The sequence below is a fragment of the Zeus faber genome (assembly GCF_960531495.2).
Source record: "Zeus faber genome assembly, chromosome: 1".
NCBI lineage: Eukaryota > Metazoa > Chordata > Actinopteri > Zeiformes > Zeidae > Zeus > Zeus faber.
Genome location: NC_137193.1, coordinates 48,849,153 through 48,870,417, shown reverse-complemented (window position 1 = coordinate 48,870,417; position 21,265 = coordinate 48,849,153). Strand labels below are relative to the sequence as shown.

Here is a 21,265-nt window from a genome sequence, read left to right as displayed (position 1 = left end):
TTAAGAGCAAAGACTAAAACAAATGATCTGCATTGTCGGAGAGGGAGACAGGTGCGCAAAATGCCTCCCGATTGTAGGATGGCGCCCTCGGAGGCCTCCTATCCCGCCGATAGGAAGAGCCACCCCCCACAACCCCTCCGAATAGTCTAATATTCGCATTATACTAATTTATTCGTATTGTTTTGGTGCTGAATTGGTTGGATTGAGTTTCAGTTATTTGATCAATTGTAATTCGATTTTATTTAATACAAATGAATTTGGGCTTTAGTGATGCACCACAGTTCAATGAAGGCAGAGGAAACACTGTGTTTTGTGGGATTACCAAATAAAACATGCTAGAAACTTCAAGTCATACAATATAAAAGCGCTTAATTGGCGATAAATTGGAGCAAAAAACTTTTTTATATTTTACCACATTCATTTTAATAATTTACAAAATAATTACACACAAAATCAATTATCAAAGAAGCTGTGAAAAATATAACATATGATGAAATTTATGTGAAACATAATTGAAGAGATTAACCAGAAGATACAAGCCATTAAACTCCCATTATTGTACAAAAAACAATATTTGTGTACATTTAAAAAATGTCTGAATGAATTGTGTTTATTGAACAGAAAAATTAATATAAAGGTTTGAAGATTGAGACTTGAATGAAATGAAAAAAGATATTCCTGCTGCGAAAAGGACTTTTAAATCGAAATCATTGTTATACAGCTGTACAACCAGTACAGTGGGAGAACGTTGAATGGTTTTTGGCTGCGTTGCTTCATCGGAGGCATTCAAAGCAGCATGGAACGTTTTTGAATAGCCGGTAGTATTCCTCCTGAACCTGCGCGGTTAAAATGGAAATAGAGAATAAAGACGAGGAATTCAACAAGCGTAGGTGTATATTATATACATTTAAAACATTTTTTAGACTGTCACTGTTGCTTTTCACCAATACCAGCAAAAATGCAAATCTAGTGTTTTGGATTGGAGAAAAATAGGGAGCTCTGGAAAGGCGACAAAATGGGGTGGGGGGGGGGGGGGGGTGGTATATGCTTCCATACTGAAAGTATACATTTTAGTATATTAAGTGTGTTAAACATATATTTCTACCCATATGTACTATTTGTGACTATCCTAGTGGCTCTCGCAGTTGCAGTAGAAAATGTTAATTCTGCTGGAACAAATTCTGCTTATTACTGTTTCCAAATTGGATGGTTTGACTGCACTGAAAGAAATCCAGGGATACTATCCAACTCCTTAAGTAGTTTCAGTCTTCACCGTCTGTGAGCCAAACATAAAACAACATTTTTGTACACTTAGTTTAAATGTGCTCAGGTTAAGGATGCTAATTCAGCATTTCTTTTATGACCGATAGCCGACCATCATTAACCGTTTACCGAATCACAATGGTTTTTTTTATTCACCAATAGCATAGATACATTTTTATACGCAAACGCATCTCTCCATGCGATTATGGAGAGATGAACCGGAATTGTGCACAGAAGAACTCGTGCCCAGTTCCTCCATACGCACCCCCACGTAGAATATTTGCGTTGAACAGTTGAATCAGAGGGTCAGGTACAACCCTCTAAATATTTAATAATCGGACACGCACAAAAGAGACCCCCATATGTTTAATGGACTTTCCCTCCCAGTGACGAAAGAGGCAACTGAAGGTTTAGTTTCTCCAGAAGACTTTTACCATCAGATGGAAGACAGTCAATGATGATAACTAAACAATGATTATTGTAATAATATTTCATATTTTTATTTTGTTATTTTCCGGTATTGAGCCCTTGTTGCATGAGTTGTATGTAAGAAATAGAAATAGACTGTATAGCCTATACAACTTTTACCATGCAACAAACTTTTTTTTAATTTGAATTACTTTTTTTTTTTTTTTAACTGTTTAACTGATAGTATTAATCAGTCAAAATTCTTATTGTCGGCTAACAGTAAATTATTAACATCCCTAGCTCATGTATAGCGTGCGCGCGCGTGCATGCGTGTGTGTGTGTGTGTGTCAGAATGAACTCCCAATTGGTAAGTTAGGTGTCCTTGCGGGTCACAGCTTCAGCCTCTCATCTTATTATTAGTAGTGGTACACCCTGAGATATGAGGGAACTGTAAGCCTGTGAATCTGTGTGTGTGTGTGTGTGTGTGTGTGTGTGTGTATACACACACACACACACACACACACACACCGGCCACTTTATTAGGTACACCTTGCTCATATTGACGTGATAGCATCACGCAGTTGCTGCAGATTTGTCGACTGCACATCCATGATGCGAATCTCCCGTTCCACCACATCCCAAAGGTGCTCTATTGGATTGAGATCTGGTGACTGTGGAGGCCATTGCAGTACAGTGAACTCATTGTCATGTTCAAGAAAACAGTTTGAGATGATTTGAGCTTTGTGACATGGTGCATTATCCTGCTGGAAGTAGCCATCAGAAGATGGGTCCAAAGTGCTCATAAAGGGATGGACATGGTCAGCAACAATACTCAGGTATGCTGTGGCATTTAAACCATTCTCAATTGGTACTAAGGGGCCCAAAGTGTGCCAGGAAATATCCCTCACACCATTACACCACCACCACCAGCCTGAATCCTTGATACAAGGCAGGATGGATCCATGCTTTCATGTTGTTTACGCCAAATTCTGACCCTACCATCTGAATGTCACAGCTGAACTCAAGACTCATCAGACCAGGCAACGTTTTTCCAATCTTCTATTGCCCATTTTTGGTGAGCCTGTGCCAATTATAGCCTCAGTTTCCTGTTCTTAGCTGACAGGAGCGGCACCCGGTGTGGTCTTCTGCTGCTGTAGCCCATCCGCATCAAGGTTCAACGTGTTGTGCGTTCAGAGATGGTATTCTGCTCACCTTGGTTTTAACGAGTGGTTATTTGAGTTACTGTTGCCTTTCTATCGTCTCAAACCAGTCTGCCCATTCTCCTCTGACCTCTGAAATCAGCAAGGCATTTTTGTCCACACAACTGCCACTCACTGGATATTTTCTCTTTTTCTCCATAAACGTATTCTCTATAAACCCTAGAGATGGTTGTGCATGAAAATCCCAGTAGGTAAGCAGTTTCTGAAATACTCAGACCAGCCCGTCTGGCACCAACAGCCATGCCACGTTCAAAGTCACTTAAATCCCCTTTCTTCCCTATTCTGATGCTCGGCTTGATCTTCATCAAGTCATCCTCACCATGTCCACATGCCTAAATGCAATGAGTTGCTGCCATGTGATTGGCTGATTTACTATTTGTGTGAAAAAGCAATTGAACAGGCATACCTAATAAAGTGGTGTGTGTGTGTGTGTGTGTGTGTGTGTGTGTGTGTGTGTGTGTGTGTGTGTGTGTGTGTGTGTGTGTGTGTGTGTGTGTGTGTGTAACCTGCAGTTCAAAAGTCGTTCCAACAACACCGTTTAGCGTTTTTTTAGCAATGGTGGATTTTGGTCGTACCGAAACTTGTCACGAGAGTTGAAAAACCCATTGACGCATTGATGAACGAATCCCGGAGCCTTGATGGTATGCCAAAATCTATGTAGACGGAGCTTATTGTAGAGCATCACAGCTTTTCGCGTGCGGAATCTGACTTTTCCATGGAAACAAACAGATTCCTTTTTTATTGGGGTTCATTGTAAAGCCTTGAGGCCTGAAGCGATGTGAGGACGGACAGTGGTACCTTTCTAGAGAGGACGCACAGGAAGATGAAAATGAACATGCCCTGGAAGGTGTTGGCGATGGTGAACAGGTAAGCGCTCAGGGTGGTTTCGTGCAGGATGTGCAGCACGCCAAAGGTCCAGGTGGCGCCGAGCACGAATAGAAGGGCCAGCGCTCCACGGGCACATGATCTGTGGGGGGCAGGTCATTAGTGTGACTCCCATCACAGGATGATGTTAAAAAATAAATAAATAAATAAATAAATAAATAAAATAACTAAAAACAACAACAAAAAAAAGTAAAAAAAAAAATTATAAATAAATACATAAAAAAAGATATGTACTTTATTTTACAGATTCATTTTTTTTTGAACTTAGGTTTTTCTATGCTAATTGTAGAAACACACCAATCTTTACCGATACATATTCCTTGTACTGTACGTAGGTACTTGGTGGAATAAACAGATTCCAATTCTGATGACCTAACACCAATTTGACATTGGCTATAGCGAGTAATGACATAATACTCTGAACATTAGTCATTTCTCTTTTCAAATTGTATTTCTGCTTTACACAACCTGACTTAATGCATTCCCACCTGATGTTTTCATAGTGGCTGATTTCTGGCTTTTTCACCGCCGTGTGCCGGTACACTTTATAGATGATTACCCCGAATGCCAAGAGATTCACCTATTGAAGTGGAGTCAAACACAACAAAGATGGAAAAACAAATAGGATAAAGATAAAATAGCAGTAAAAAAACAATCTTAAAAAAAATTGTATCTTTCCAAGCTAGAAATTTCCACATACCAAAATGATCAAGCAGGCCGGTCCAATGAAACTCCAGATGAAGTTGTTTTCTGTGCTAAGCCAACATCTGCAATAGAAAGTAGACTTTTATATAATGACCACAAATGTCTCCGTACTGTATATTCGTTTTCCTTGTTTAAAGCAATCTTTATTATTTTTTAACCAGACATTTATTTGAGCAGATAAACACAAACACATTTGGCTCTCCATGTGATTCGCAATTCAATCTTTGGCAGTAATTCTGAAGTTCTGGTCATGTCTAATTTTTTTGTAGACCATGGGTGTATACTGTTAGTCCACATAAAGCACAGCATTGGAAATTCTGTACAAAATACACTGTATATATGTAGAGAGAGTTTGTTGAAGAAGGGGACTTTTAGAAATTGCCAAAAAGCTGACAGAATTGACATTTTTTTTTTTTTTTTAATTTTGTACTGTTTATTTGTTACAACATGCTTAATACACTCAGAAGAGAGCACCACCAATGGCCCATGCAAAGCCGAGGCCTGCCATACCACAACCAGCCACAGGCCCTGAGCGCCTACCCACGTGGCATGGTGCAGGATACCTCGAGATCAGCCCCTGGCCAACATCTGCAGACAGCCAGATATGGCCCTCCACCACTGCTGGCAACCAGGGCACCCGATGCAGAGAAGCCACGCAGCGGGAGCAAGGCCGACAGCCACCTCCCGCACGGCACCCCACGCACACACACGGACGGGACACAGAAGCCCCATTGTGGGGCAGACTACCCCAGCGACGCGCCTACCATGGGGCCAAGACCCGAGCTCGCAATCCACACCCCCCAAACCCGCAACTACACACCAAACCAACACAGAAGCCAGCCGCATACCCCGCCAAGGGCACAGCCCCCCCCCCCCCCCCCCCCCATGGCTACAGCACAAAGTGCCAAGGACATCCTCATAGCCACACAGCACCCACCCGACCGCAGAGTTGCGGTGAGAGCAGAAACACCATGACATCACCCCGACTTAGGACGACTCAAGTGTTGATGCATAGAGTTATGAAATTGATAAAAGTAGCCCATATTTCATTAATGATTATTTTTGTACGGAATTTCCAGAATTTGCCATGCTTTTGAAACACCATTTTCAACTCCAGCGTGTGGCTGTCATGGCAAATTAAATCAAAATAAATCATTTGCTACAGTCGAACTTTCGGCATCAAAGCTAACACTGCTGCACCTTGTTGAACAGGGCACAAAAAGCATTTTGGATCGCTGGACTATTAATTTTGTGAAATACATTTGAATGGTTCAGATAAATTATGTTGGATCGTTACTTTATCACTATAGACAAATGTGGATCCTGAGGCCAGCCAGACCAGTTGTGAACCACCCAGAACACCTCCAGCATGCTCTTGTCCTTACACTTTATCGGTCCCATAGTACTTGGATCCCAGTGTGGCTGAGATGGCCACCACCACCGCTGGGCTGCCGTAACCGAAGATGTAGAAGTTTCGGTGCAGGAAGCCCTTGTTGTAGATGACGCCCACCACTATCAGGTAGAGATGGATGCCCTCGATGCACATCCAGGCAAAGGCTGCCAGGAAGAAATAGTGGAGCAGCCCCGCGATGACTGAGCAGAAGAGCTGAAAAGAAGAAAATAAAACAACTGGAGAGGGAGAGAGAAAGGACCTAACCTAACAATCTTTGGCTTAAGGACCTAAACTCAACCGTTTATGACCTAAAGCCAAAACTCAACCATCTATGACTGAAAGCCTAAATGTAACCATGTATAAAAATAAAGCCTAAACTTAAGCCTAATGTGGACTTCAGTGGAAAGAGCAATAGAGGCATAAGTACTAGAACTAGGTTATTACGTTTCTAAAATTACATTGACAGTTCATTTGTATGTGTCTGGAAACTAAAAAAAAACACAATATACAGTCATCGAACTGGCCTGAAACATGCTGAATTGAATGGAAATACATTGAGTTAAACAGTTAAATTCAAATGTAGTAAATGCATGTTGAGCACAATATCGGCATCATTTGCGTTACTCTCATCAATTCCATTCAAACCAAAAGAGAGAAATTGAAGGACCGGATCAATAGGCAGATGACGATGAGTTATACCTTATGGGTGTACATGTTGATGCCAACCAGGAAGACAAACTCGGCCATGAAGAGGCTGCAGCAGAGGTTCTTGTGGATTGTGGTCCTGGTGCTCTGGATCTCGCTGAAGAACCAGAAGGTGAAGATGCACATGGAGAGGCAGACCAGGGAGATAATCATCCCCAGCTGGGTGATCCTCATCAGGACGTTGTAGTGAGCCTCTAGCTGGAACGCACACATTTTTTTTTTCTTATATAAATGTTTTAATTTCATTCAAATTGGAATGTGGTGCTATTGTTTGAAATTGACGTTTTTTATTTAGAATAGGCGCACATTAGATTGCTAATGGTGTTAAAAACTTAAATCTAAAAATGTCAATACATAATGAATGCTGTATTTAAGAACACAAAAATGTTTTTTTTTATGCAAGTCCAAGGTTTGCTTATCGGGAAAATGTATGATTTTACACTCAACGAAAAGTCAATTGAAATAAATGAAATGGAAGACAAAAGAAAAAGTATTAATGTACTTTTTTTGGTTAGAAATAGGATTCTGAACCCATTAACCTTGTTCAATCCAAGGCACATACACATCAGGTACTTACTTGAATTTTTACTGTTTTCAGTAAAAGTTGTATTAGCTCCTTTAAAACAATCTTGAAACCACAACCAATAATAACGATAACTGCTGCGAAGCCCAGATACGACAAAATTGCTCTTGCTCAAAAGAAAAATCATTACAGTGGGATTATAGTAACAGCTGTAGAGCATCTGAGAAACCCAATGTCGATAACTTAGTGGCTCTGAGATATACTCACATTGGCGCGTCCAGAGGACATGAGGATGGCGAAGTGCGTGAGGTGTGTGCACTTGCACGTGGTGCTTGTGCTGTTGACGAAAACCTGCTCGCAGCCGTGTGTGGCCCAGTGTCCCAGCATGCCCAGTTGCTCGTACTCCCAAAATGCGCACTTGGTCACATCGGCCTCTATGTTGATGGGCTGTGGAATGAGAGGAAAACATTTGAAAAATAAACTAATTGGGGACAGTGGATAATATGACTATGATAATACCTAATAACTATATACAGGTACTTCTCACTTAACGATCTACCTGTTTAACAACCATTCGGATTTACGACCAGCTCTCCGACCAGTCGGTATTGTAGGCTGTACGAGAACTTTGGTCGTGGAAACGGCAGCGGGGCGTCTCAGCGTCGGGCCTCTCATCTCGCATTTCCCTTTCTCAGTCTCAGTCTTATTCCCGCAGTATTCACCACGCTAGCGTTCGCAATCTCCAAGACTGAAATATCGGTAAGGGGGCGGGCGGCTCTTTAATTAACGACCTAGTCGTAGGAACGGAACTCATCGTTAAGTGAGGAGTACCTGTTGTATAAAACTATAACTTTACAGTTTCTATATTTTGCATCGTGCATATCAATTTCAATGATTTTGGTAAGAGGTCAAAAATACAACTTAAAAATACTGTCAGCTCGTCAACTGTTAAAGAGTAACATCATTTCATATATGTAGCCTTGTAAATGTGTCTGACAAAATTTATATACAACTACATCGCTAATTCCAGCTCCATTTTTCAGCGAAGACTAGTCCGTCTGGTCCAATCCCACAGAAGAGCTATTGTGGCACAAATTGCTGAAAAAGTTAATGCTGGCTATGATAGAAAGGTGTCTAAACACACAGTGCACCGCAGCTTGCTGCGTATGGGGCTGCGTAGCCACAGACCGGTGCTGACCCCTGTCCACCGCCTAAAACACCTACAATGGGCACATGAGCATCAGAACTGGACCATGGAGCAATGGAAGAAATGGGCCTTGTCTGATGAATCACGTTTTCTTCTACATTATGTGAGTGGCCGGGGTTAGAGCATCTGTGGGATTTGCTGGAACAACAAGCAAGTATATTGACGTATATACCGTAATAATTGGTTAATATATATGGTACGTATATAATTCATATTAAGATATACTATATCAATATGGGGTTGTACATTAAGCCACTGACACCATTCGATAAGATTTTGTCTCTGGGAGCCCGATCTGGGAATTCATTTAATGTTAGATGTGATTTAGTCAAATTCCATACCTGTCTATCCTACATTTCTAGAGAAAATGTGAAACTAGCAGCAAAACAGTTGTTATTGTACATTCTCTAACTGTACTAATGTCTAGTAAACAAAATAACAGTGAAGTTTAACTACTAATCATTTTAGCTGGGGACCCCCTAACCAGTTGAAGGACCCCCCTGTGGGGCCCTTCATGACCCCATTTCGAGAACCACTGATCTACACCATATAATTGACAGTTTTCTAAGCTGAGGGTGAACACATCTGGCAAACAGTGTAGTGTAGATAAAATTAACTTTTTGATTCAAGTTTACTGACGGTGGCCTGGCACAAACTGTTTCTGCCGTGTCGAAACATTTACATTTTTACTTCCCCAGGAAGTAAATGACAGTTATGGAGAGAGCTGCGTGACTCGGAATGGAATTAATAAAGCTGTATGGCTTCATAACGACAAGGCGATTTGTCAGCAGGGTATGTGGTGTGATGACTTTTTGATGGAATTTTTAAAATGAATATCCAAAGCGAGCGCTTGGCAGGCGACTATTAAGAAGAAACTCAAGCGTGGAGCAAAAAAAAACGTAACCACCTATAACCTAAAGCCAGAACGTAACCATCTATGACCTAAAACTTAACCCTCTATATCCCAAAGCCAAAACTTAACCATCTATAAACCTAATGCCAAAACCTAACCATCTGTAACCTCAATCCTAAACGTAAACATATTTACAGGTACTCCTCACTTAACGATCTACCTGTTTCACGACAGTTCGGACTTACGACCAGCTCTTCAACCAGTCTGCATTGTACGCTGCGTGTGCACTGCGAGCGCAGTCTGCCGTTGTCTTTGCCTAAGTGACTTAGGCAAAGACCACGGCAGACTTTGCAAAATCTTTGACATTTGGATGCATTTCACTCTCGTTACCACTCTTGCTTATCCTGACCGTAATCACACTAAACTGAAAACCTAAACTTAACCATTGATAACATGAAGCCTAAACTTAACCACCAATAACCGAAAGCTTAAACGTAACCAACTATGAGCAGAAAACTTCACTCACGTCAAACTTGGAGTGGAGTAAAATACAACCTTTAAAAAAATAATAACAAAAAGGATATTAATAATAACAGTGGTCCTCTTCAGGGTACCTGCTTGTGTCTGAGAGTGAAGGTTATTTGGTCCAGTCTGAAGACGTCAGCAGGTTTGACGGCCGCTGCTATGACCTGGGAGTTGACGGTGATTTCCCCCGTTGCGGCGTAGCGCGAGTAGTCGGTGACACCCGGGTCGGAGCCAGGCTTCAGGATGTCGCCTAGGCTGTCGTAACGCACAAAGATCACTGACACGCTGCCTGACGGACAGAAGGGGGGAGCAGGAAGGGAGGTAAACTTAACTTTTAAAAACAAAATCCAAGTTTTCTATCAGTTATTTTTACTGTAATGCTGGCTCATAGGTTGGTGTCATCAAGAAGCCTAGGTAGCACAAAGGAGGTGCTATGCATTTATTTATCAGTTCCTTATTTTAAGAACTGCGCTATTCCCTCATTGTTGTAAGACATAAGAACGATTTGGTTATCACGAACAAATCTTTTAATCGACTAGTGTTCCGTGAGTCACTGTGCCAGAGTCATTCCCTCGCAACTCGGTGACTGCAGCGGGTCACGGATGAGCCTCAAGCCCCGCAGCAAGTGACTCGGTGACTGAGTGGGTCTGCTACTAGCGGATGGAAAATAATTACAAACACTAATAATTACTACTTTACATTCTCCCCAAATTTATATTGTTCTTGTGAGAATTCCATTCAAGGCTCAAGACTTGTTAAACCAACGAAATCAAACGAACGAAGCGTATTTAAATGGACTCTTCACTCCTAAAGAGCTGAATCTCCAAAAGGGGCCAAACTTATCATCACCATTGGGTCATCGATTGGGATGGGAACAAGCGTAGACATCTCACCGTTTCTGTCCTCGTCTGGCTTGGAAGTTATATTTATCTTATCTCCTCCTATGGAAATGGATAATTTCCCCTGGCTCCGACCGGCGTAATAGTTGACCAGCTTTAGTTCTATGGATGAAAGGAAGACAGGTTATAGATGGTTACGCTGAGAGTTTAGGTTTTTGATGGGTACGTTTACTGTAGGCTTTAGGTTATAGAGGGCTAAGTTCAGAGTTTAGGTCATAGATGGGTACGTTAAGGTTGTATATGGGTAGGTTTAGGCTTTAGGTTATAGATGAGTACACTTGGAGTTTAGGTTGTAGATGGATATGTTTTGAAAAAGGACAACCACACACACACACACACACACACACACCGCCAACAATCAGATGGAAAATCTCTGAATTTACCATTTCATCTCATGTGATTTCAGTGAGGTGGGGGTTACCCTGTGTTAGCGGCTCACCCTCCCCCTCCCGCCCCCCTCTCTCACCCATCTGGCTGGCTTGGATCTGGAGCTCTTGTGGAGTCCTGGAGCTGGAGGCCAGAGCCAGGGCGCCCTGCTCCACCCAGTGCAGCAACTTGGTGACCGTGTGCTCCCGCTGCTCCTCCCCCATCCGGCTCCACGCCACCACCTCCTCCTCCTCCACCAGATTGTTCACCGCCGCCACCAGGTTCTGTTAAACACAATGGAAGAGATCGTTCTTACACCTGGATCGTTTTTTTTCTTGTCTGTGTAATAACAAACTTTATTGAATTTCTATTCATCTATTTAAAGTGCTAATCCATAAGGTTGACTATTTTGGGTGGATTATTCTAGAAATCCTAGGATTCCGTTCGAAACGGCAACTTTTTTTTCAACAGCCGGGGTTACCCTCGTATTGGCTCTTAAGTGGTCACTTGCTTTCCTCGAAAGTCAACATTCTGATCGGTCACTTGATTGATTTTTCTTGGTCACTTGAGGTGGTGGGGATAGTTTGTATTTTTGGTGAATGTACATCATCAAGTTTACTATCCACGACTAGCTCTGCTGCTTTACCTCATTCACAGCAGCTGCCTTTCATTTCTTGCACATGCCTGATATTCGCATTCTTGACGGGAAAGGTGGACCCCACCACCAACAACAGAAATAACATACATCTATAAAGGCGCACATGTATAACGCAAATACATTGAATGGTCGCTTCTTATAAAGTGCCAGCTAAAAATGCATAGAAATTATGGGGATTTTTTAAAGCAATAATATTACGGATTACCACTTTAAAGAATACAACACAATATACTGTAGCATAGCAAGCTGGAGTTTAAATCTTTGAACTACATGAAAAGGTTTATGAAAATAAATAAATAAATAAATAAATAAATAAATAAATAAATAAATAAATAAATATTTGGCTTGTAATCAATGCGTAGTTCTAATGCAGTTCAGGGCGGTAATCAGGGGTCGGGCAACGTTCCAGACTGATGCTGTGCTTAGAGGCGAATGGTAAACAAAGATTACAGTAAGAGTGCAGTTGATGGCCGTGGGTTTGGCAGTATCTTCCTTCCCCTCCTTCTCCATCTTCTCTTCCAGCGCAGAGGCGGATCGCGCCAGGACCTCCACGTATGAGATCACCTCCACTGGGGTCAGGTCACCGGCGGTCTGCCTGGCCATCTCCCCGAGGAGGCTCTGGGGCTCCGTGAGGTTGCTCATCTTCAAATCAACAGGAGACATGATGATCATGATGATGATTAGCTCAATGTCCTCATCTCTTCGCCAGCCAAAACTTTTTTCTTCTCATCTTTAAATTGTCTTCCTCTTTCAAGTTGTGAGCCTCAACGTAACGTTCTATAAAGCCTAAAGCCATAACCTAGCCATCTGTTACCTTAAACCTAAACCTAACCATCTATAACCTAAAACCTAAATGTATAATAATCAAAATTATCTGTCCATTAAGTGAAAAGATCTAGCAATTGGCAAGGGTTAGTTGAGGTATTTGTAAGCAATAGAAAGATTAAGAAGATGCTGTGTGATAAAAAATTGATTTCTTATATTACCTAAGAGAATGCATTTTGACAAGTAAATTTGGTGACGTGAGGATTGGTCCATTTCTATGCAGACAGTTGACATTAAAGGAGTTAAACCGTTTGAAATTTAAAAAATTGTCAAAAACACAGACCAGAAAAAGATAAAAGTATGTATCCAAAGTGTGATTCTACTTTCAATTATCGGTTGAGGTTGGTAAAAAATAATTCATATTTGCTTACTAAAGTAGACAATATTATGCATTAAAGAATAATTGGAATTTAATGTTTAAACAACAATTTAGTGAAGTATGGTTACATTTTACTTATGTTTTACCACTAAGCACCAGTAGAGGGCAGTGCCAGCATGTGCATGTTAATCGTTGCATTGAAAGTACTAAAGCAGAAGAACTCACAGATGCCAGTGTTTTGTTGACGGTCTCTGTAATGCACCCTGCACTGTTGTGGCAGTTTCTCTGGGGGTTCTCTGGAGAGAAAAAAAATTGGGGGAAAAAAAATCTCATAAAATGTTGGTTTGATAAGTGACTCGAAACCCAAAAATGATTTTATACGTCATTTCAAACTCCGCCTCAGAGACGGCGAACACCACGCAGCGTCACGTCGGATTCTTTTGACGGCGGTGTCGTGCTAAAACTTCTGAAAAGATGGTGTTGCTCCATCTACCTGATGCATTGCATCATGACAGTGTGTGTGTGTGTGTGTGTGTGTGTGTGTGTGTGTGTGTGTGTGTGTGTGTGTGTGTGTGTGTGTGTGTGTGTGTGTGTGTGTGTGTGTGTGTGTGTGTGTGTGTGTGTGTGTGTGTGTGTGTGTGTGTGTGTGTGTGTAAATGTTGCTGCTACATCGAAGAAAAATAGTGAGGTGTGTTTGTCATCCCCTCCACCTGTGCATGCGACCCCGTCGCTCGGGTGGAAGTGCCTGGGCCCCTGCGTTGGGACGTAATCGCGCTGACAGCTGCAGAAGAAGGAGCCATTGGTGTTATGGCAGAGCGAGAAGGATCCACAGGGACCCTGTGGACGCCCCAACTCACACTCATCTACATCTGAGGATGAGACAGGATAAAATAAGGGGGGAATGGAGAATTTTTTTCCCCCAAATATTGCACATCAATTATTTTTGAATAACGAACCATTTACTCTCAGTTACTGTGTTTAACATTACTCATTCAAGGCTGTTTCTGTCATGAACCCTCACTGAGATCAACATTTCTTTGGTCTACTCATTTAAGTTAGTCTAGTCTTGTCAGTAACTCTCCTGTCGTTTCAGCTCAAGCCACTCCCCTTTGCTACAACACCACCGAGGTTCCCCACTCTTCCCCTCACCCGCAGATCATTTGCTCATCGGGCACTCTGTACGTATACTGGTCTAGTTCATCGGTCCGGTGCCAGATTGTCTCTTTGCTTAGGCTGAGCTTTCCAGTGTGCCGTCCAGTGATCTTGCTAATACTTTGTTGATTCCCCGGTTTTGGTCCTCTGCCTGTTTTACAGATTCTGATTCTCTGCCTGCTCCTTGCCTGACTTGTTTGCCTTCGCTCACGGATATCCTGGCTTTCATGACCCTGGTCTGTTTGTTCTAATAAACCCCTGAGTTGTGAACCTTAACCTGCTCTCCTGCGTTGTGCTCTTGGGTTTACCTCTGGTCTGAGTCAGTGAGCCTAAGAGTTTCTTCATTTTTACTATTGTAGAATAATAGTAAAGACATCAAAACTATATGAAATAACACATGGAATTACGTAGTAACCAAACAAGTGTAAAATGACTCAAAATATATTCAAGATTCTTCAATATATATATACTATATGCAATATATACGCATTATCCTGCTGAAAGAGGCCACTGCCATCAGTGTGGGACCCCCATGGATCAGCTGTGTTGTTCCCTCGCATCCCACAGATGCTTGATAGGATTGAGAAGTGGGGAATTTGGAGGCCAAGTCAACATCTTCAACTTTGTCATGTTCCTCAAATCTTTCCTGAACAATTTTTGCAGTGTGGCAGGGTGCATTATCCTGCTGAAAGAGGCCACTGCCATCGTGGGATACCGTTGCCATGAACGGGTGTACTTGGTCTGCAACAATGTTTAGGTAGGTGGTACGTGTAAGGACCCAAAGTTTCCCAGCAGAACATTGCCCAGAGCATCAAACCTCCTCGACGTCCTGGTGCCATCTCTTCCTCAGGTAAACGATGCAGACGCACCCAGCCATTCAAATTATGTCAAAGAAAACAGCTGTCCAGTTCTGATGCTCACGTACCTATTGTCAGGCACTTTCGGTGGTGGACAGGTCAGCATGGGCACTCTGACCGGTCTGCGGCTAAGCAGCCCCATCGCAGCAAGCTCCGTTGCACTGTGTTCTGACACCTTTCTTTCATAGCGGCATTAACCTTTTCAGCTATTTGTGCTACAGTTGCTCTTCTGTGGGATCGGACCAGACGGGCTAGACTTGGCTCCCCACTCGCATCAATGAGCCTTGGGCGTCTATGACCCTGTTACCGGTTCACCGGTTGTGCTTCCTTGGACCACTTTTGGTAGGTACTAACCACTGCATACCAGGAACACCCCTCAAGAACTGTCGTTTTGGAGAGGGTCTGACCCAGTCGTCTAGCCACAATTTGGTCCTTGTATAAGTCGCTCAGATCCTCACGATTGCCCATTTTTCCAATGTTCTTCCAGCACATCATCCTCAACAACTGACTGTTCACTTGCTGCCTAAATATATCTCACCCCTTGACAGGTGCCATTGGAACATGATGAGCAATGTTATTCACTTCACCTGTCAGTGGCTTTAAGGCTGTGGCTGATTGGTGTATATAGTCGTCCACAGCCATATTCACTGCTCCAAAAAATAATTCATACATTTTTTATTTTTAGTATATCCATCTATCCCTCCCTCTCTCCCTCCGGGGAAATTGGATGTGTACAAATAAATAACATTATTCCAGTTCCAGGTACCGGTGCACTGGGTGCCGTCGTTGGTCCGAAAGCGGGCCGGTCCTGTGGAGGCGAACCCAGGGAGGCAGGTGCAATAATAGCTGCCCTGCGTGTTGGTACACTCCCCCTTCTCCCCACAAATACTGCTCACATTCTGGCACTCGTTGTCATCTGGAAGAGAGAGAATTTGTTGGGGCAAAAAGCAGAGAAAAAAGCAACGAAACGCTAGCCTGCTTCGAGAAATGGTTTGGAAGTTAGAACAACGGCAAGCATAATTGTTAGACAGCAAAAACATGTGCTGGTTATTTTTTCCTGCTGCGTGAAATATTCTGTAAATAAAGTATAATGAAATAAAAAATGGTTTAAGCCTGAGCTTAACCATCTTTTAATCAAAATGTAAACTTAACCATCAATACCCTCAAGCCTAAACTCATCCATCTTTGACCTAAAAACCAGACTTTTATTTAATTTTAGATAAACATGTTTAGCCTAAAGCTTAAACTTAACCACCAATAACTTTAAATGGGACCTATTATGAATAACTCACCTTTCCAGTGCTTGTGCACATACATTTGGGTCCCTGATTGTCCTACTAACACACAAACTGTGAAATAAGACAACCCAGTCAATTTTTTGTGAGCAGTCTATTTCAGAAAATTTGGTGAAACACACCCTTCAGATTTGCAGCCCTTATCTACATAATTTAGGGCTTCTGTAGCGTTAGAATCACCCTCCATCTGAGGGCGCTAAGCGCTTAAGTGCTGCTGGGAAGACCGCTATAACAAAAACAAAATTTGGTGAAATTAGTAGAAGTTACGGAGTAAATACAACAGAAGTTGTATGCTCGGAAGAAGTGAAGCTCAAACCCCATTGGCTCCTGGAACTTGTGCTCATACCCTATTGGCTCATAGACTTCAGGACGGCACCTTGTGGATCCTCCCACTTAAACCCACCGTCAGGAACATGATGGATTTAGAAGCATCAGAATGGCTCGAATGCATAATTTCAATGGTATTTTCAGCAAAAAAAATGTAAAAGCATGTTTTGGAGACCTCAGAGAGATATATTAACTTGTGTAAAAATGAGCCTTTAAGCCTAAAGTTACCCATCTATAACCTCAAGCCTAAACCCATTTGTCTACAGTAAAACCTAAACTTCACATCTATATTCTTTAATATCAGTTCACTGGTCCTGGATCTTGAGTTTGACATAGCCTCTTTCCTTGTGGTCTGATCTTTGCAAACCAGCCTTGGTCTGTCTTTGATTACCAGCCCAGTCCTTGATTATCGTGTGTTTAAATTCCTTCATATGTGATTGTTTCTTTGATTTCCAGACAATGAAACTACTTCAAGAAAACATGTGACCAACCACATACTTAAGGGTCATTTGGCGGCTTTGTTTTTTTTTTTTGTTATTTTTTTTTGTTTTTGAAAGTGGAGAATCAGGGCTTCCAAACAAGGTGTCACTTGTGCAAGCAAATATTTTTAAAACCGTGACTTGTTAATGACAAGGGTGTGGCAAACCGTGTTTCTGAGATAATCACCTTCAAAGTTTTACCCACACCAGGTTCATTCAGCCAGCTCCCACGATGCAAATGGGGTTGGCGGACAAACAAAGCCTCATGGCTACTTCACATTCTGCTGAATGGGCCAATCACAAACAGCTCAACAACAAACAACTAATTTTGTTTTTAAAGAAAGCTTTTATTTAACAGTAATAATATACATGTTTTATAAAAGTGGAGTTATTTTGGAGTTTAAAAGTACAGACAACACAACAAAATGTAGAGTCTATCAATATTATGAGTCCCAGAAAATCTGAAATCTGAAAATCTGTCACCAACCTCAACGGACTTCATCACGTTTTCGACGTATCGTCGGTCTCCTCCGGTGGTTCTTGAAAATATTCAGTTTCGTCATCACATTAAGTTTGAAATCCGCTGTTTGAAATGTTCTCCAAGTCCGGAATAATACCAGATTCAGCATCACTGTCGTTCTCCACATCGCTGTGGGAGAACTGACTATCATCGCGGAAAATTGAGTCCAGTACGCACTGCTAACACTGACTTGAAGTGAAGGGTTTTTCTTCTTCGCTGTTTCACAACAATGGCTCAGTGTGTAAAAAGGTAGTACGATTTAAAGGTTGAATTCTATCAAAACGGTTTCACATTGTGGCTTCATATCACATGGAATATGGATGAATGATCTTCACCTGGACTCTCACTTTAAAGGAAACCATCAATCGGCGTTGTTAAGTGCTATTCTGCGTCTCGGTAAGTGAACTGCGTTTCCCAATGTAATCCAACGGGAATATTTAACTCCACAGTTTAATATTTTTCTACTATTTATAAATTAAACTCTGTTTTGAAAATACGTTGAGAGATTAAAAAAAAAAAAAAAGGAGCACAAATCTGGAAACATCTAATTTTCCTTCAAGAAAGGTTTTTTTTAACTTATTTGGCTGCTCCTGGCGATTTTAGAAATGCGTGAGATGGCGAGTTTTGCTGTGGTGGGTCACATGCTTTTCCTCTGCCTGGGTCTTTTTCACTTCCAGTTAGTTTAAAATTTTCATGGGGGTTTGAGGGCCCAATTTGTTTTCCTCAATGCAACTCCTTCCTTCCTTGGAATCACAGTTTTACTTTTTTTTTTTTTTTTTCAGCTGCTCTGTTCATTTTTCCAGACATAATGGACATATCACTTTTCCTCTCTTCTGTCCCTGATGCACCTTGAGGATATCCTTTGCTCTCGGAATGGGAGGTGACAAATATTGAAAGGGGGAAATATTTCACAACACAACACAACGTTCCAGACGTTTGAACTGTCATTGTTTCACGAAAAACAGCACCCTGAGGAATTGTAATAATAAACTTTGACTTTGAGGTATTTTCTTGTTCTTTTTTCTTTCTTGTTCTTTTTTTAATGTAGTGAAAGGCTTTGGGTCCTGGGAGGTCCCCCATTGGATAGATGGTGGATGGAAATAAAAAAAAATCTTAAATTTGCAGTTTAACCAACTCTTTTTCAATAATCTCTAAGATCTGTGGCTCTTAATATTTATACATAATTTATCATTTATAATTGTGAGCTAATACTGCACGTGGTATGAAACAAGAATATAAAGAATATTTTGTATTTATAGCATGATAGCTTAATTTGTTGACGCTATAAATCAAATGATATGTTCATTGACGTCAAATGAACTTAACTAAAATCAAACACCCACTTCATATACAAGAGATTTATAACCCCGGCTTCATTGTGCTATTTTGTTTAAAATCCATTACTCATTGCTGTTTATAATACTCATGGTTTGGTTTACATTTGCCTCCTCAAACCCAACTCCATTATAATCGAGTCAGGAAATAAGAAAGAAAAAAGGTTCCAGGAATTCTAAACCTTCCAGAAAACATAATAGAAAGAAACAATGCATGCTGAGGGACAAAGCTCAGGTCATTAGAACTCTGGGCTCCCATCAAGTTTATTAACTACAGTATGAAGGAAATCTCTGTATGTCCTTTGATTATCTCCACAACCTTTTGTCCGATTTACTTCACACTTCGTGGGTGTACTGCAAGGATGTGCAGCGTCCAAATTGGTGCAATTTTTGTGGCTCAGTGGTTGGGGTTAAGGAGGTCAGGTCATTTTTTGGCTGAAAATGTATTTTATGATGACATTTATAAAGGGCTGCTTGATTGTATAAATTCCTACGGTGCTGTGTCACATCTAAAATGTATTTCAGATCAGCCACAACAAAGATGATATGTGGTTTGATTTAACAAGCTAGTTTGTTTTGTAGAGTTCTGTATCTTCTACATTAGACTTTTGTTTTATTGTTATTCCCTCGTTGGGTCAAAAGTGATGAGTCATTAATGTAAAATACCTTTTTTTGCTTTGCTCTTTCATGGAGTGTATTTCAAAGGGTTAAACCCACTTCTCGCTAAAAATCGAGCAGATGGAGCTTCTGTGTTTCATGTCTGAGAATGTTCATGTTCTGAGAACGTTGGGAGCAGTATCAGCCTAATAAGGTGTTTTGAAAACATTAAAAACAATAAGACCCACAAGTGTTTGTACAACCATCCTGAGAAAATATTTTTTCTTCATTACTATTTTGAAGTGAGCCGTTTGAGTTATTCTTGTTTTGACAACCCTAATTACGCTGTACTTGTAACAACTCGTGATAGTAAATGTTATTGTTAAAGAAAAGGGCTTTGCTTTAGGAGCCCTGCCCCCAAAACACATTAACAGTTTATGAAAAAAAACAATTAAGAAAAAGCAAAACAAAATCCCAGCCACAAACAGTCTTCCATCATACTAAACACTTTCCACATCCCTGTTATCTCGCAGCGGGGCAGGCGCAGCAGCCATCTTGTTTATGTTTGAGTTATGGCCGAGATCTTTTTAAAAACATTCATTTTGTTTACCGTGACAGAAGGTTGTCCCGTCGCCGGTGTATCCACTTTTACAGTAGCAGCCCTGGTTAGATCCGTTCAGGGCCATGCAGGTCGCCAGTCGGTGGCAGGAGTCGCAAATGTCAGAGAAGCTGCATGGGTCCATCAGAGCAGAAAGCCATACTGCAAGAACACACAAACAACCAGGTACCACGGTAAAAAAAAAAAAACATGAAAGTCTATCCCACAAAACCTTTTTTTTTGCTCCCAAGCACTTTATAGACTGGACATTTTTTATTTAATTTTTTTTCTCACCATAGGAAAATGGAAAAAGTCATCAAGTTCTTTACAAGGACTCAAGCCCATTATGTTACAATGTACAAACAAAAGTTAACTTTAGAGTTCTGCGCTTTAGTATGAAGTATGACAATGCTAGAGGTGAAAAGCAAGTTGAACAAAATCCTACAAAATGTAAATAGCACAATTGGCTCTTTTGCATGAAAGAAATCATGGCCTCATGGACAGAGCCTTAACAAGGATCCTGGAATGCAATAAGTGAAAACCAATCAATACAAAACTACTATTGTGAATAGGAGTATAGTACATTGGTTCTTGAAAATACATTAAGTGATGGACTCGGCCGAGCCATACCAAGGATCCTTGGAAGATCCTTGAAATACCCATCTTGGTCTTTTGGGAGCAGTACATTAAAGTGCATTAAAGGCCTATGTATAAAAAAAACATCCCTTACCTGTCAATAGAACAAGTTTCATTGGGGACATAAGCAAATCCTCCATACTTGAGCTGGGACAAGGATTTCACTTTTAGCCGAGGACTGTAGGAGGGGGGTGTAGCCGGCTGGGTGACGTAGCTAGCCCCACTTCCTGACATCGGTTTTCCTGTTTCCTTAAACCTGGCCCTTTCCTGTCCCGATCTTTAATCAGCCTTCACAAACACTGAGCAGGGACAGTAGGCAGCAGGCTGGAGTGCCACAAAGGACCCAAAAAACTCTTTACAGTATTCCTCAACAGCCCTTGAGACATCAAACCAATGTAAAGGGCCTGTGTGAGTTTCTGTTGGGGCTCATTTTGTTGGAATTTAGATAGTGTTGTGTACATGGTGACCCTGGTTGCCATTGTTCTCCAGCACGTACAGTAGTGGGCTGAGTAAACAGCAGGCCAAGACACTGACTGGACTAAAGGACGACCCCCCTCTCCTCCCCTCCCTTCCTTTCCGTCTTCCTCAGGGGCCGGAGATCACATTCCAATGCTGTTCATCTCCAAAATACGCTCCAAGCAGCAGGGGTGGCCATTAGTGGACAGTGAAGGGAAAGAGACATTATGGGCCACTCCACGGAATAACAAGCGTAACCC

The 21,265-nt window shown here is 41.5% G+C and overlaps 1 protein-coding gene across 2 annotated transcripts; it reads right to left on the bottom strand.

The window, feature by feature from the left end:
* Positions 1 to 407: 407 nt before the first annotated feature.
* adgrl4 (adhesion G protein-coupled receptor L4) lies at positions 408 to 20,733 on the bottom strand. 2 transcript variants are annotated; one of them, XM_080005203.1, is made up of 16 exons: positions 20,644 to 20,733; positions 19,926 to 20,075; positions 15,530 to 15,679; positions 13,465 to 13,623; positions 12,980 to 13,050; positions 12,061 to 12,252; positions 11,053 to 11,236; positions 10,581 to 10,688; positions 9,777 to 9,976; positions 7,370 to 7,549; positions 6,574 to 6,777; positions 5,867 to 6,087; positions 4,477 to 4,543; positions 4,265 to 4,356; positions 3,690 to 3,858; positions 408 to 836 (listed from the first exon to the last, which is right to left on the bottom strand). In XM_080005203.1, the coding sequence occupies exons 1-16, from the start codon at positions 20,687 to 20,689 to the stop codon at positions 774 to 776; spliced, it is 2,256 nt and encodes a 751-aa protein (XP_079861329.1). In that variant the 5' UTR covers positions 20,690 to 20,733; the 3' UTR covers positions 408 to 773. The 2 variants fall into 2 exon arrangements, with proteins under 2 accessions (XP_079861329.1, XP_079861330.1); XM_080005204.1 differs by lacking the exons at positions 15,530 to 15,679; positions 19,926 to 20,075; positions 20,644 to 20,733 and having other exon boundaries at positions 12,980 to 13,048; positions 13,465 to 13,556.
* Between the last annotated feature and the right edge of the window lie 532 nt (positions 20,734 to 21,265).

What these genes read in the sequence shown, in the direction of transcription:
- adgrl4 (XM_080005203.1), bottom strand. Translation starts at nt 20,689, where the DNA reads ATGGAGGATTTGCTTATGTCCCCAATGAAACTTGTTCTATTGACAG. An exon ending in CGACGGCACCCAGTGCACCG is followed by an intron (nt 13,624 to 15,529) that starts GTACCTGGAACT and finishes TCTCATCCTCAG; the next exon opens with ATGTAGATGAGTGTGAGTTG. An exon ending in TACTATGGGACCGATAAAGT is followed by an intron (nt 4,544 to 5,866) that starts GTAAGGACAAGA and finishes TTTCTATTGCAG; the next exon opens with ATGTTGGCTTAGCACAGAAA.